Raw genomic sequence first — 17,000 nt, 5'->3', positions numbered from 1 at the left:
CAAGAGAGGCTTTATTTGAGGCAAACAAATAGAAATATAATAAAAATAAAAATGTGAATTTTTCAGGTTTTGTATTTTTGGAAATACAGAATCAAATTTTATATCGGTTTGGTTTAATTCGGTTTTGGATTAAAGAATTATGAAATAAAATAAAATTAATTAATCAGTTTTATTTAACATATGAAATTTTTTAGTATATATTAATTTTGTCTATATATTTAACTTAAAGATTAAAAATTATTGAATTTTGGTTAATTTATTCTGTTGGACAATATCCAGCTCAATTCGGTTTCATACTTCTAAACAGAAATTTCTATATCATACGTTAAAACAAAATTTGGTCTGGTTCCGAGTGATGAATTTTGGCTCAGTTTTCTTTTATGGTGTAATTCGTATGCTTATTTTACCACAAGAAAAAAAAAACTAAATATATTCTTCTACCATTTTTTCACGAGTATTTACCTAAATACATTCAAAGTGCGTATTTTTTTGTTCATGAGTATTCTATCATTATACCTTTAGATATTTAGTAGTAAGCAGCACCGATTAAAGAGAAGGTTGGTAGAGGAAAAGGTTGTTTGATATTACAAAATAAACAACATGAGAGTAAAAATGACTATCAAACTTTCAAATCAAACGGAACAGGAGTTTTCATGCGTAAGATGGATCACCTTCCACTATGGCTTGTCCCCGAAAGTACAGTACATGCTAGGTTCTCTAGCCCATGGCCTACGCTTTGCTTTTTATAATTATATATGATCTCGTTATCTATCGTATTCAACTATGTAATTACAACCGATTTATTCAATCGATTATTTTTTTCGTGGCGAAAAGAAAACACTAAAAGCGTCCAGATTAGTTCTACCGACCACCAAAACTAGGCCTAGAGTGTATCCAACCTCCTAATCGAGTGATATGCAGAAATGGGAGGAGAATGTGTAAAAATGAGAAGTCATGGGCGATACCCTTCAGTGTCCATGCATATCATGTCATTGTGAACATAAAACGGGTGACATATTTTATGTTCTGATAACATGTTATTTGTTTATTGCGTGTGTATTGTGTCTTTATATAGCATGCTATATATGTTGAAATGTAGTTAGCTTAAGAAAGAAAATCATACGCATTATAAATCAATAGTACGCATTATATTTAATTTTAATATGTTAACATATATGCTATACAATTAAATAATGTGTCATTTATTAATCTTGTGTGTGATTTCCAATAAATATGATGCTATGTTCAAATGTGTTGAGATGAAACAAAGCACATGATATAACTCAATAACACGAGAATAACATAAATTGCGGTTAAACCTTTAACCTCTGTCTATAACCATGAGGAGCATTTGAAAGCTGTAGATGGGTAATAAGATGCATTAAAGTTCTGAAAATAACTGTTTGATAAAAGGAAACTGTGTTGGGCCAATTTTTGCTAAAGTCCAAATGGGTTTAGTAAAATCAATTTGTATGAAAAGAAATGAGCCAGGTGGTTTGGTCCAGATCGTGGTGGAACTCCCAAAGGTTTTTGGGCCGAATATTGAACGTGAGAAAATAAGTCGTTCTATTTCACGTCTCTGATGACTCGCTTTTCATCGCTTCCTCAACACCATGAGAATAGGAGTGTTGAGAGATCAAGTCATCGACACCCACTATTGCTAGATTTCTGACTGACGTGAATATATTTGTTGGAAAACAAATTCAAACCTAGTAATCTCAAACCTCTATTTAAACCCACGATTCAAGTCATCTTTTTCACCGATTAAGAACTTGATCGTTTACACACATATAGCAGAAACAAAAGCTCCATCAATCTCTACATGTTTGAGTAAGTGTCTCGAAAGTATCATAGTTTAATAAAACGTTAGAACCATGTGTTCGAGTGCTTGTAATACCGAATGAGTTTGGTTGTATCCCGGGACTCTTAGATCACATATTTCCATAGCTCTATGAGTGATTCAAAGGGTTAAAGAAAGAGATTAGTCTCGTCTCCACTTTCCTTAAACGTTTTTTATTTTAATTTGAATTACATTTTCTGTATTGTTACTAATTTAGCTCCTGCACACTATATTATGACTTTGAAGCAAATCTAGATCAGACAAGGACATCAATTTATGGGCTAGCTAGTTATCACCACCGCTGGAATCTTTATTATTTGGACACTGAATTTGCAAAAGGTAGAAACATTACGACTTTTGAAATTGTCAACAAGTAAATAAAGTATATGGCCCTTAAAAAATATGTTAATGAACTGTCGAGTAAATTAGGTTTCAAAGAAGAGTGTGTTAAATTCTTACGTGATTCATGAAATGACTTAGCCCAATCTATTTTGTCTTGTTCTTGGCACGTAGATGGAGTAAACGGAGTGATAAATCGAAGAGCTTAGAAAAAACACAAATTTAACCACATATAAATGTAATACACAAATTTAAAAGAAAAGACAATAACAACAACATTAACAAACATGTAAAAATTATACAAACATTAAAAAAGCCATCAAATTTTGGCAAAACAAATAATATCAAGCTTCAACTTGGTTTATAAAGAGAGCCAAGCATCGTACCATCTCCATAGCTTCATCACAATCTGGCTCGAAAATATGAAAAACATGATCTTTCTCTTTCGTCTCCATAATCTCAACCTTTCCTTTCCACTCACTCTTCACCAATCTTTCGTAATACATCTTCCCTCTCTCATTCAATATATCTTTCTCCGCCACAGTAATCATCACTCTCTCACACCCTAACCCTCCAAGATCCGGTGACCCGTCCGCAAACGGATTAATCCACGGGTCATCGGATCCTTTCTCGGATGGGCACACGAATTCCCACCATCCGTCCACCATTTGTTTCCTCGCTTCGTCTTTGATCTCTGCTCCGATAGGTTGTGTCCCCCAAAAATATGGGTGGATCATTCCAATGCCTTTGATTTTCAAGGTTTGGTCAGATTGTTTGGCTCGAAATGCGAGGTGGTGCGAGATATTAGCTCCCGCGCTATCTCCCACTAGGAATAAACTGTCCAAGTCGGCGTAGTCGTTGATCCACGGCTCGTTTATGGCTTGGATATTCTTTAGCGCAGTCCATGAGTCTTCGTACGCTGTAGGAAGTGGATGTTCTGGTGCTAGTCTATGTCCAATAATTGATCAAAAAGATAATATAAAACAATTTTGATTATTGTTATGGTGGACACAACAACCAAATCAAACCAAAATAACTCAAACCCAATTTCTCTATAACTATATTAAGTTTTCAAAACCCTTATGTTTTTAAAAAGAGTTATCGAGTACCACGTCATCACTACACGGGAGGACTGTATTGCGGGTGACTTTTGAGATTGTAGGATTGACTTGCATAATTCATACTTGGAAGGTAAACTTGCAAACAAGATTGATTTGAATGGTTGTTTTGCAGAAAACCAAGTTTAATAAAGGATGAAATCAAACCAAAGCCAACCATTGGTAATCTAACCATATTAATCAAAATATTTCTAAAGTTAACTACTAAATATATAATTAATTTAAATATTTATATTATAATTTGCATTTTCAACCAAACTCAAATCCAAATGGAACCAAAATTTTCAAACCAAGCTAAAATGATCTAATAACTCGGTTTTATTTCGATTTTAACCCGAACTAAACCGAAAACAACAAAAATGCCTAGTTGAGTTTTAAATTCAATACGTTCTTGCATTCAACATTAAACGAATGCGAGCGGACCATGTAATATTGGGTTAAATAAGTCAACGTAAACCGGATTAGCTTTCGTTATTGACAAGACAGCGATGGCATTAAACCAATGCGACCGGACCATTCAAAATTGGGTGAAACAAGTCAACTTAAACCGGATTAATACCTGTAATTGACAGAGACGGCTATGACGTTAGCCTGATTGACAATTTTGTTAAGACTGGTGTGGTAAGAGGGGAAGGAAGTGGAGGAGATGAGAAATGCACCGCCATGAAAATAGAGCATGAGAGGAATCTTCTGACCGGGTTGAATCGAGAAGGGTCGATAGATTCGGGCAGATAAACCGGTTTTCGGTTCGATAATGATATCTTTAGAGAAAACCCCGGTTATTGGATCCAAACCGGGAGGACAAACCTCGGTTCCCGCTAGTCTCTCTACCGTTCCATCGGTGTGGACAACTAACCATGGAAGTAGCTCCAACGAGACTTGCTTCTTTGTTGATTCCATGGGAGAGAAAAAGAGAGTCAAGCTTTGATGTATATGTTTGGTAGAAAATTAAAAGTTGAAGAGAGAGCCAATATAAGACTTTTTGTTTAAATGATGATTTTCGGTACCAGCATTGAAATAATGATAGATTGAGACTAATAAAATATTCGTGTTTAACTTGTTTTGATTAGGTGACTCGAGTGATCAACGTGTTTGATCTTTCTAACTAAAATTTAATGATGCCACCAACCAATCGAAAACTATATAATATTCATTTTTTTGTTTTTTAGGTACAAATATAATATTCAGGTTTAATTGTGAAATTTTAGCCTATTAATCAAAAGGGTAAGAAAAAAAAAAAATAGTGTAGTTAAAAGGATTGAATTTGGTACCTTTGGGGCATGCAAATATAGGTTCCCCACTGTACCACAACATAAATAACTTATCACCTTCTAGATATATTATTGTAATTTCTACGAGACTACAGTTTCATGAGTTTTATAGTCTACACTCGGATATGAATCATACGAGGATCACTTTTTGCAAATTATATGTATAGACACTTACAATAACATAGAGTGATGGACCACATACAATATTCTTATTATCTTGGTAGTTCTCAAGGAATTCATTTAGATACAATACAATGATTTTCTTTAGGGTTTGGTGCAAAAAAAGCTTTAAAGTCGTTTATTTTTGTAACATTACTCTCTATTTTTGAAAAATGCGAAATAATTTTTCAAAGTAAAAAATAATATGCAATTTAGGCTTTATACATATATTATAAACGTTTTTTCGTTCACATACATTTGATTTTCAAAAATAGAAAGGTAAGTTGAACTTTTCGTCTCGAGTTCTTTGAATTGATATATTACTTATCAAATTTTAAAAAATATGAGAAAACTTAACAATAGCAATATTATGTATTATTTTTTACTTTATAAAATTATTCTGCAAATATTGTGAATTATTTTTTACTTCAAAAAATTATTTTGTATTCTTTTAAGATGAAGGATAAAGTTATAAAAATAGACGACTACAAGAATTTTTTTCCACAAATCTCCTTTTTATTCAGATGGTCAAACATGGTCAAATTGATACATAATCCACAGAAGTTGTAGAGAGATTATAGATGATGGACTCTTTGTATGTCATTCTGTTTTTTCAGACAGCTAAACGTTATTTAAAAAATAAAAATACAATGCATTAAAAACAACCATCCTCGACTTGTGCTCACGCAACGCTACCGTCTTCATCATTTTAACCTCTCTCGACCATTTTAACCTCTCTCGACCCTTTTTGTTTTTCATTTTTTTTAATTAATTATTTTCAAACTAACCGAACCCAATCAACTAAATTTACCCCTATTTAACTCAATTTTGACCAGAAAACCAAAAAGTTCGATTAATTTCGATAACAAAATAAAATAATAACATGGTTCTTAAACCCAACCCACACGAAGAATCGGACTGCCTTTTGGGGCCACTTGGCCATTGTGTCAACCGGGTTTGACCACAAGTCAATTAAAAAAAAATTATTTAATATATTTAATATTTAGAAAAGTTATATAGTTTATATTAAATAAAAATAAAAATAGTAATACCAAGTTTAACAAAAGTCTAACAATAATAAACAACTAAATTTTAATTAAATTTGATGAATACTAAATCATTGTAATATTCGATCGTCATTTTAGTCTAACAATAATAATCAATTAAAATTTTATTTATTATTTTTAAGTCCAACTAAAATCTAAAACCATAACAGAAATACTAGAGATCATTGATGACGAAAATAAACTAAGAAAACATCACGAATTTAAAATAATGAATTTTGTTTTTTCTCTCTCACAATTCTATTCATTCTTTAAAAGCGGGATTGTGAAGTCTTCACCAAATCTAAAACATTAAATGATGAAAAAGTTCTAAAAATAAGTGAATATAGTTTGAAACCCTAGATTCTATTCCAAAATCAAATGAAAATTTTAAAACCCATAGCCGGCCTGTTTTAATCGCTTCACCAGATCGCAAGTTAATGAAGGGTTTTTTTGTGGATTTTTCTGGTTTTAGATTGTCGAGTATTAGTTCTAAACCCAAATAGGAAAAATGTCCGGGTAGCGGATTACCATGTCGGACCGGACGGTCCGGATCAGGCGTGAAAACAATGCATGTAATCGTATTGTGTCTAATATAGTATTTTTGATTTGTAATAATTTGAAGAAAAAAGAGAGTGTTGTTATCTTTAAGTTTGCCCAAAATCTACAGTAATGTTCGATCATAGTCTTTAAAGAGAGTGTTGTTATCTTTAAAGTTACAACTTTGTAAAATTAGCATAGTCTTTAATATAAACGTATCTTAAACAAAATTATTAAATGTTGAAGTTAGTAACATATAACTATTAATTAATGAACAAATATCTTTTAGTGATTAACCTATAAAATCTCTTGTTTTCTTGTTTCATGTCATCAATCTTACATTCAATACTAAAAGTATTCTTACATCCATAAAAAAAATGACAAAATCTCTACTCATGGTAACGCTCGTGTCTATTGTAATGTTTTACATGGCTCGTCCAATTTTCTCCCAAGAAATTGATCCATATTCACAGGAGGTGCCAAAAGATGTGGCCATATCTCCATCTTCAAAGTTTGATATTTACGTCGAAGCTCCTGGTGAAGCTCCATTCGAAGAAGCTGATTCACCCGCAATGGAATATGATAGGGAGCTTGCTCACCATTACTCGCATAAACAGCTCGATTTTCTTGAGGCTTGCTCTGAAAAGCCAAGCTCAAAATGCGGAAATGAGGTTTTCAAGAACATGTTAGATGAGACAGTGCCAATTACAGATGAATGTTGTCGTGATATATTGAAGATCGGAAAAGATTGCCATCTCGGATTGGTTAAACTCATATTCGCCACATATGAGTATAAAAATAAAGCATCTAAAGGCATTCCAAAGAGCAAACAAACATGGAACGAATGTGTCTTTAGAGTAGGGAGCAAGATTGGTGCTCCGGTCTCTTTTGAACAGTAAACTAATATTTATGTGTGTTATGTGTCTGCGGGTTTTTGTAATTTGACTATTACCATTATAAAACAACTGCTACCATTTTATTTTTGGTAATCAAGAAGCCAAACCCTTACAATATTTTACGTTTTTATTCATCATTCAAATTAATCCATCCAATATAAACTAAAAACGCATATGCACACTGAAAACTTTCAAATATAACATGATTTCGCTGGGGTGGTAAAATGTTCCGAATTCAATATTCATTTTCGATCTAATCGGATATGAAGTTTAATTTATATATATAGACTTTCAAAGTTGAATTTCAAAATATTATTTCTAATTTTGTATTATTACTCTTAAATATTTTTTAGTGGATATGGATATCTATAAAGCACGGATCATATGAATTTTCTATCTTCTATTTTTTTTTGTATCTTATATTAAATTATATTCAAAGAAAAAATAACGTTTATACAACTAGTACATCGTGTTTTCGATGGAGAGATTAGAAAAACATACTAAATCTTGATACAAAATGAAAATGAATCAAGAACAAGCTCGAGCCAAACTTGGAAAGCCACATCATATCGCCTATCCCCCATGCATATGATTGTTGTGATTTGGTTCTTAACTTGTTTATGTATCCAACTGATTAATTGAGCCGAAGTGTTTGGTGATTAATTATGCAGAATTTTCTCCTATTTTCATGTCTAATTATAGAGGCCTATTTTGACATATAGATCTTGACCTCCGGCGACATAATTCCTCATACCTATGAGCTCTCCGGTCCAAATTACATAACCCGACCCACTATTTCGGATATCCTTATTAGCAAACCTGGTACAATTACAATCCTTAGAACACCTCTCCTTACATTCATTCAACCCAATTGTCTGGTCCACAATTGGTGTGCTTGTCTCCGGCATCCTCATCCTCTTCATTAGAAGAAAAAATCCATCTCCGTGGCATACAGCCGTGACTTCCTCACACATCCCTCGAATATATCTCCCAAATCTCAACCAGTCACATTCTTTGGAACAAAGCCTTTGATACAATTACATGTTGGTGACGTTTTCATGTCGTAATAATTGTCACGACCACATATTTGGTACAAATCGCATTTCTCGGTCGGTAAAACGCCAAATAAGTTCCATTATGATGATATCGTATCCCATCTGGATATATGTAATAATCCTTCAGGAGTCAGTGTACATCTCATAGTGCATGCTATGGTCGGTGACTTTGAAACTGCAAGCAACTTCCTCTCTATTCTCTATGAAGTTGTTAACAACGTCAAAGTAGCTCCAGTTTTGCATCGTCGGTATGTAGAGCTGTCAAATGGTCCGTTTATAGACCATTGGGCGTGTCCGAACAGATAGATTTTTTATGGGCTGATTTTGTGTAGTCCATAATGGACAATGGTCTCAAAAAATGCCCATGCCCAATAAAGCTCACGTCTAGATAGGAGGACCTTGGACAACCAATTTCATTAATTTTATTAAAGGAACTTTACTCAGATGTCATAGAAATTAAGTGTATTTACGAGAACCATACAAAACTTTTTTATATTTCTTTCATATTTTCTTTTTTTTTTTGTATACCCATCGTGCCCTACTAAACGTCACAGAAAAAAACATAATTACAAAGAATGCCACTGCCACGTCAGCAAACCCACGTCGCCATGTCAGAAATCACTGACGTGGATTAATGATCTCAGCCGTAAGGCGATACAACGGTAGTTACGGCTGAGTTATGGTATGTTGCGGCTGACTTAAGACAAATTTATTTGAGTTATAAGAAAACGACGGAATTATAGTATAACTCAGCCAATAATTACGGCTGATTTGTCTGAGTTATGCGATAATCCAGCCTACATGACGGCTGAGTTAATGAATTTTGTCTGAGTTATAGATTTTTGAGCATAATCCAGACAACGTTATGGCTGAGTTATTAGAAAACAACTGACTTATTACCTCGACATGACTGAGTTATCTTTTTTCGGCTGGTTGGGTTATGAAGGACGGCTTAGTTATGAGATGTTGTTACGGCTGAGTTATTTTCGAGTGTCATAAATCAGCCGTAAAGAGTTGGGTTACTGAATAACTCAGTCTTGTAATGGCCGACTCAGTTGCAAAAGATTAATTACTATAATAGCATGCAGTTACGACCGAATTATTAAACGATACGACAGAGATATTTATTATCGGTTGAGTTACGACATTAAACGGCTGAATTAACTTGGCGTTTTTTTGTTTTTTAATTACTGTAATAGTATTGATGTCGCAACTGACTTATAGCTTTGTTTGATAGCTGAATTATTTAGGTAAATTTACATGTTCGTTTGGTGGCTTACTTGCCACCTCATCAGTTCAAAACGACGTCGGCTGCAATATTCCATATCAGCATCATCAATGGACCAAAAAATAGGGCCAAATTTTTTCAACTCGTCTTCTTCACCTGCGTTTTTAATACCACCGGAACTTCCAATTCCTCATCGTCTTCCTCATTCTTCTTCTATTTCTTTCATCCTTCTCCCGATATGGTTGATCAGGTTACGTATTTAACACCGATGAAATAGGGTGTAGAGTTGTGCAGATTGATGCGGAAACAACGTAGGACAAACTTGTGAAGTTGGTGCTCGATGATAAAGTTAGACGAAATGTTGCGTCTCTTATTGTTTCAGAGAATATTTACATGTCACAGCTGGCTTATATGCTTAAGAGAAGAAGAAAGGTTTGGTCAAATTACATGTCACGACTGAGTTATATGTTCCAAAGAAGACGTAAGGCTCGGTAAAATTACATTATGGCTGAGTTATATGCTTAAGGGAAGGCGAAAGGTTCGGTCAATTAAAATGTCACAGCTGCGTGATATGCTCAAAGGAAGACGAAAGATGGGTGTAAATTATATGTTACGGTTGAGTTATATGATTGAAGGAAGACGAAAGGTTCGGTAAATTACATGTCACGACTGAGTTATCATTCAAGGAAGACGAAAGGTTGTGTAAATTATATGTTACGGTTGAGTTACATCATGTTATAGCTGAGTTACATCACTTTACGACTGATTTATAATTCAAATCGGAAAGCAAATTTTTTTGGGGGAAGACAACAATCAAATTAAGAAACGTAAGAATATGTTTGAGGGATACATAGGAGAAAGACTAAACCGTATGAATCAAAATATTGATAGAAGTATAAATGTCTCCAAAGAGGAAGACTAAACGAGAGACATGTAAAATCAAAGTAAAAGAGTAGATATTCTTGATTTCAACTCAAACCTTTAACGAATCATGTAGAATTCCATAGATCTCTTTTATTTGGGTTTTGATTTATGATGACTTGAAATTCGACACCAATGAAGGATTTCGGCCGGAAGAGACGAGATAAACCGAGAACGGCGACGAAATTAGGGTTTCGTCGACGGAACAAGAAAAGAGAGCGACCGTTTTTTTTACGAGGATGAACTGTGAAATGTCGAGAAAAAAAGGAAAACCGAAAGATTTAAGGGAATTTTTGGTTCCGTGTAACGTGGATTCGGATAATAACGTGAATTAGGGTAAATGACGTGGATTAGTAACGTGGATAATGATTGTTTTATTTATTTATTTCTTAATTGAAAAACGAATTAAATAATATTATTTAATAAAAACTAATCATGGATGTTAATTGTAATTACACAAATGCTCAAAATATATAAGTAATTAAAAAAAGATGTATATTATTCTTGGAATAAACATACTTTTCTATGATATCCGAGTAATTAATTCTATCAATATTTTGGTGATAAAACTATAGAAATTCATTTTGCTACCCAAACTATGAAATCGAAAAATTGTAATTTTTCGCCAAAAACAAAATATTTGGTTTTCCACCGATACAATTAAATTTGGATTTTGGCGGAAAATTGCGGAATTCTGTTCCCTCCAAAACCGTAAAATTGGATAATTACGTTTTCTACTAAAACCGTAAATTAAATAATTGTGTTTTCCCATAAAAAACCGAAATTGTGTTTTTCCCCAATACAACAGAATCACGAATTTGATGGAAAATTACAGAATTGCACTTTTCGGCCAAAACCATAAAATTGGATTATTGCATTTTTCCGTCAAAACCGAAATTGTGTCTTCTGCCAGTACAATAAATTTACGATTTTGGCCGGAAATTACGGAATTACGTTTTTCCGCCAAACCTAAATTGTGTTTGTCCACCAATACAACAAATCACAAATTTGGCGATAAAATTGCGGAATTGTGTGTTTCCCGCCAAAACTGTAAAATTGTGTTTGCATAAAATTGTGAGTTGTGTTTTTCCTAATATCACGATTTACTTTAGGGGGGGGGGGGGGGGTGTAATTATAGAAAATCATTTATCCTTCAAAACCATAAACAATGTAATAATAAAATAATTTATTAATTTTAAATATTTTATAAAATAAATATAAAAATTAGAAATATAATAATTTAAAATTATTTAGCTGTAGTCGAATTTAATTTATAACATAGAATTAAAATGGATGTCAATTTTAGTAATTGGGCATGCTCATATGGTCCGCGGACAAAATTGGTCATATGCCCAATAATTTGTCCATTTGTTTTTTGTTCTAGACCATATCCCGTCCATGGGCAGCTGGCCCAATTGACAGCTCTAACGGTATGCCACTGAACCCGAATCCATTCCATGGACCGGATCGGTACAATAGAACTCATGTAGCCTTGAGTTCCGAGTTTGAACGATAAGCCTTTACTTGAGGGATCATAAGGGATTCTCCAAGAACAAAGGAAAGTCTCGTGTCCTGTTTTGAGATCCCAACCAATCTTCATCTCCGGGAGTAATGTTTCCACCGGATAATCAAAGCTTTGCCACAAAAATCGGTTTTGATAGTTGCTTTTGGAGTCTCTAAGCACGAACTTGCTGTTATCGAGCAGCTTTGCCACCACTGGAGATTTCACAGTTCTCGTCAGATTTGTTGACCAAACAGGAGTACCAGAATGATCAAGAAGGACGAAGTTACCAAAAGAGATCTTTAATATTCCAATGGACTTGGAAAGAGGATTATTTTTGTTGGCAACTGTTGATTCCGAAAGTCACACAATGAATTTGTTTAAAGGGGAAAACAAATTCACTTAACTCTCTTGTTATTATATACTCAAAGACTCAATATAAAAGATAAACAAGGTTGTTTTGAGACAGAGTTAGGGTTTTTGCTCAAGAATGATGTAAAAAATTAGGGTTTATTTTATGAAGCATTTTCCAATTATGTTATTATGGAGGTTATGGTTAAGTCGAAACAAATTAATCTTTTAGAGATCAGCTACCCCGTGGAGAAATATAATCCGATTCGCTCGTAATGATGCACAATAAAGGTAAGATGTTGAAGACTACACTAATATAGTGACACCTCAACTGAGATAGACAACCAGAGAACATCGAAGCTCCGCTTAGGAAAGACCACAAACAAACTGGATAAAGTGCAACTAGGACGGTACCTTTGCTCCTCGACTACCATCAAAAGCGGGTTGGGTAATGAGAGACAACAAAGGAACCTATTTAGGAGCAGGTCAAGTGATATAACCCTATTTTTATTATTTTTACCTATGTTTTAGATATAGATTTTGAGTCTTTTTGTTATTTCTAGAGTCCTTTTTGAGTCTTTTCAGGTATTCCATGGAGAAGGACAAGAATAGAGATAAGAAGATGTTTTGGAGCAAAAGCTGAAGAAAATAAGCCAAAGGACGAATTCACTTTCAGATCAAGTCGAGAGTGTTGATTGATACACTCTTGGTGTCGATAGACACCAGTTGCAGCCCAGAAAAGTCCATGATGGTTTAGAGTTTGAAGATATGGAAATTTGCCCAGAAGACTTTTCTATTTTCGTTATGTCATGTATATATAATTTTTAAAGGTCATTGTTTAGACCTAAGTCTTTTGCTAAGTCTCTTGAGAACAAATTGTTCTAGAGCACTTTCATAAGCTATTCATCCCCTATTTTCAGAGTTTCATCAGAGATTTCAATAACAATGAAGAAATCTTTTCTAACTCTCTCTTTATTGATTTTGTTTATGCTTTCTTATTCATACATGTTGTTTGTTTCATCCATCATGTTTGAGTAGTCTGCTTGTTAGAGTTAGGGTTTCTCATTAGAGATTCATATGATTTAGTAGATCGCCCCTTGCTAGGTTATCTATAGGATTCTTCATCTTTAATTGTTCTTAATGCTAGTTCTAGAGTAGCTAACTAGAACTTGATATCAGATAATAGATATACCCACCATATGTATATGTTACCATAACTACTATTTGATGAGCCTGGTTTATAGTGTGTAATAAGAATCGGCCTATCTACTAAGGTGAACTTATCGAACTCGTTTAGCATGCATGTTTAAGTATAGAATTTCACGGCACATCACCGGGAATCTTAGCTCTAGGCATAATGAGTTTCATTGAATATCAACGGTTATTCTGTAACTAGAGTTTGAGTTTAAGAACGGTTCGATAACAACCTAGCTATTTCTATATCTACTAATCATCTGTTTCCTGTGAATATCCTAAGCCTGACGTTTTATTATCTTGTCTTATAACTTCCAATCTGCTATTTGCTTATTTTACTTTCTTTTATTTACTCATTACCTATCTAGCTTAATTTCGATACTTTAGCCTATTGTGTGAACAAAAGAGCTTTGTGGAATTAGACCCTTAAGTACTATCGATGATCTCTTATTTGAGATAGTGGTCTTAAGGCAAATTGAACCATATCAAATTTGGCGCCGTTTCCAAAGTTCTTGGGAATCACCATTAGGTTTAGTTTACAGATTTTGTCTAGATTTTTTTTTTTTTGATACTCACGCGTTTCTTGTTTTTCTTCTTTTCAGTGTTTCAGGTGTATGTCTAGGCTTACAAGAAGCACTAAACAGAAAAACCTGATCAACTTATATGTACTTGATTTGGGAATACTATACCGCACTAACCGCAAAACTCAGAAATTAGCAATGGCTAACAGAGTAATGAGAGCTCATGAGCAAGGAGTTTTAAGAAATGAAGATGGACAAGCCTACAATGTGGCTGGTCAGAGATTGGATGATCATAGAGGACATAACTGAGGAACAAGCGCGCCTCAACGCACAGTTGGCTGCTAGGAACACAGCAGGGCTCGGTGTCGAGCAACACCAACTGGGTGTCGAACGACACCCGCAGGATCATAACGAGGAAGAGCTCGGTGTCGAGCGATACCAACCACAGATTCCTGCCGCAACTCATCCACCAGCTATAGTACAACGTCGTACTCTTGGGGATTTCAACATGCCCGACCTGTTCTATGCCAACCGATCATCGATTGTACCTCCACCTTTCTAGAAGAACGACTATGAGCTGAAGCCTTGCTACTTCGCACTAGTAGGCCAACACCATTTCCATGGCTTATCTCACGAACATCCAATGAACCATATCAAGCTTTCTGAGGACCTCGTACTGAGCATTAAGGCTAATGGAGTCTCTGAAGACTACTTACTGTGCAAGCTTTTTCCTACTCACTTGTTGGGGAAGCTGCTTCTTGGTTGAAGCAATTGAAGGCTGGTTCACTCACTACTTGGAGAAGCATCAAGATAGCCTTCCTGAACAACTTCTATGATGATGCTAAGTCTGAGGAGCTGCGAAAGAAGCTGTCTACCTTCACTCAAGGTCTGACAGAAGCTTCCAAAGCAGTCTGGGTTCGTTTCAAGAAATATCAACGGGACTACCTGCATCATGGCTTCGGTGAGGTACAACTTCTCGGTACCTTGTTCAGAGGATTTGATTGGAGATATCAGATGGCTTGATTTAGCGAGCATTGGTAACTTCAATACCAGGTATCCAGCAGATGCTACTGATCATCTATTTCCTGAGAATACCCTAAATCTGACGTTTTATTATCTTGTCTTATAACCTCCAATCTGCTTATTTTACTTTCTTTTATTTACTCATTATCTATCTAGCTTAATTTTGATATTTTAGCCTATTGTGTGAACAAAAGAGCTTTGTGGAAGTCGACCCTAAAGTACTATCGACGATCTCTTATTTGAGAGAGTGGTCTTAAGGCATTTGAAACATATCATCAAGCGAAAGGAAAACGAACCAACAATGCCTTAGAAAGGGGAATTTCAAGCTCTAATTTTCGCAATGCAGAACTGTTGGAGCAAAGGAATTATTAGAGTGTGTTTTGAAGGGGACAACAAGGAAGTAACAAAATTACTCACTGGACAAAAACTTAACTTTGGAATCTTCAATTGGATAAGGGAAGCAAGAAGATGGAGGTTTCGATTCACAGATTGCAAATTTTCTTGTTGCAAAAGGGATAATAACAAGCCAACAGATCATCTAGCAAAACACTACTTACCAATTAACACTTCTTTTGTTTTTTCATAATTTGATACCTCATGTAATATCTTCTATGCTACACAGCGATTTTGCTATATAAAGTATAGTTTTCAAAGGTACTAATTCATAGGATCGTGTCACGTGTCAATTCAAACGATCAGATGTTTACATGTGTCATTAAAGATTTAACTTTTTTATTCTCTTAAAAAAATAGAAAATTTAAAAAAGTAAACAAATTTACATATACTAATTTATATGTCTAAATATATAGAAACAATTTACTTTTATTCAACAAAAAGAAAATTAACAAATTAGTTTTTACATGTGAATTGGTCATTTAAGTGTACCACATATTAAATTTTTTAAAAAGAATAAATTTTCGAATACGTATGTTTTATTCTAAGAATTTTAAGGCATCATACATCGTATGATGGAGCGTCTTGCATCCTTTGATGTGTTACTATACCTATGTTTTATTCTAAGAATTTTAACTCATGTAATCATAAGTGAAAATAGAATATTTTGAGATATTATATAAAGTATAGTTTTCAAAGGTACTAATTCATAGGATCGTGCCACGTGTCAATTCAAACGATCAGATGTTTACATGTGTCATTAAAGATTTAACTTTTTTATTCTCTTAAAAAAATAGAAAATTTTTAAAAGTAAACAAATTTACATATACTAATTTATATGTCTAAATATATAGAAACAATTTACTTTTATTCAACAAAAGGAAAATTAACAAATTAGTTTTTACATGTGAATTGGTCATTTAAGTGTACCACATATTAAATTTTTAAAAAAGAATAAATTTTTGAATACGTATGTTTTATTCTAAGAATTTTAAGGCATCGTACATCGTATGATGGAGCGTCTTGCATCCTTTGATGTGTTACTATACCTATGTTTTATTCTAAGAATTTTAACTCATGTAATCATAAGTGAAAATAGAATATTTTGAGAAAAATAGCTTATAGGATTTAACTTTTTAGTTACTTTATTGAGACTATTTTTATTTATTATAACTTTTCAATTACTTTCATATATCTAGGATATAGATTTTTATTTGTTATAACTTTTCAATTACTTTCATATATCTAGGATATAGATTTGATATGTCATAAATATTATTTTGATATGAAACTTAAAATGAAGTGTGTAGAATTTAAATCGAGTTTATTATGATGACATAGATAGTTAAATTGTGTTACAAAATTGAATGTTTAAGATATAAATTTGTTTTTCTTTTCTTTTTAGATATTAAATTAAATATAGAATAAGGGTCAGTTACTATTTAAAATTCAAATATCATTGATAAGATTGAGTGGGTATAATTAAAATAAAATGCATAAAATAGAAATTTTGTTTAAAACAATAATTATTAAATTAAATATCAAGAAAAATATATTGATTACTATACAAATTCAAATACTATCGATAAAAATTTATTTTTGTATCT

General features: G+C 33.5%; 2 protein-coding genes and 1 pseudogene across 3 annotated transcripts; 2 read left to right on the top strand and 1 right to left on the bottom strand.

Annotated features, from left to right (window-relative positions):
* Positions 1-2,377: 2,377 nt before the first annotated feature.
* AT1G47480 (alpha/beta-Hydrolases superfamily protein) lies at positions 2,378-4,328 on the bottom strand. The gene is made up of 2 exons (NM_103640.3): positions 3,857-4,328; positions 2,378-3,127 (listed from the first exon to the last, which is right to left on the bottom strand). The coding sequence occupies exons 1-2, from the start codon at positions 4,195-4,197 to the stop codon at positions 2,524-2,526; spliced, it is 945 nt and encodes a 314-aa protein (NP_564507.1). The 5' UTR covers positions 4,198-4,328; the 3' UTR covers positions 2,378-2,523.
* Positions 4,329-6,669: 2,341 nt separating this feature from the next.
* AT1G47470 (ECA1 gametogenesis family protein (DUF784)) lies at positions 6,670-7,273 on the top strand. The gene has a single exon (NM_103639.3). The coding sequence runs from the start codon at positions 6,688-6,690 to the stop codon at positions 7,207-7,209; it is 522 nt and encodes a 173-aa protein (NP_175178.2). The 5' UTR covers positions 6,670-6,687; the 3' UTR covers positions 7,210-7,273.
* A 6,954-nt stretch (positions 7,274-14,227) lies between these two features.
* On the top strand, positions 14,228-15,000 carry AT1G47465 (annotated as a pseudogene; the record flags this gene model as incomplete). The annotated part of the gene is made up of 1 exon: positions 14,228-15,000.
* Between the last annotated feature and the right edge of the window lie 2,000 nt (positions 15,001-17,000).

This window comes from Arabidopsis thaliana, assembly GCF_000001735.4.
Source record: "Arabidopsis thaliana chromosome 1 sequence".
In the NCBI taxonomy this organism is placed as follows: domain Eukaryota; kingdom Viridiplantae; phylum Streptophyta; class Magnoliopsida; order Brassicales; family Brassicaceae; genus Arabidopsis; species Arabidopsis thaliana.
Note: the sequence above shows the minus strand (reverse complement) of the source record. Positions and strands in the feature narration are given on the sequence as shown.

What these genes read in the sequence shown, in the direction of transcription:
- AT1G47480 (NM_103640.3), bottom strand. Translation starts at nt 4,197, where the DNA reads ATGGAATCAACAAAGAAGCAAGTCTCGTTGGAGCTACTTCCATGGTTA. An exon ending in GCCGTCTCTGTCAATTACAG is followed by an intron (nt 3,128 to 3,856) that starts GTATTAATCCGG and finishes TATTGGACATAG; the next exon opens with ACTAGCACCAGAACATCCAC.
- AT1G47470 (NM_103639.3), top strand. Translation starts at nt 6,688, where the DNA reads ATGACAAAATCTCTACTCATGGTAACGCTCGTGTCTATTGTAATGTTT.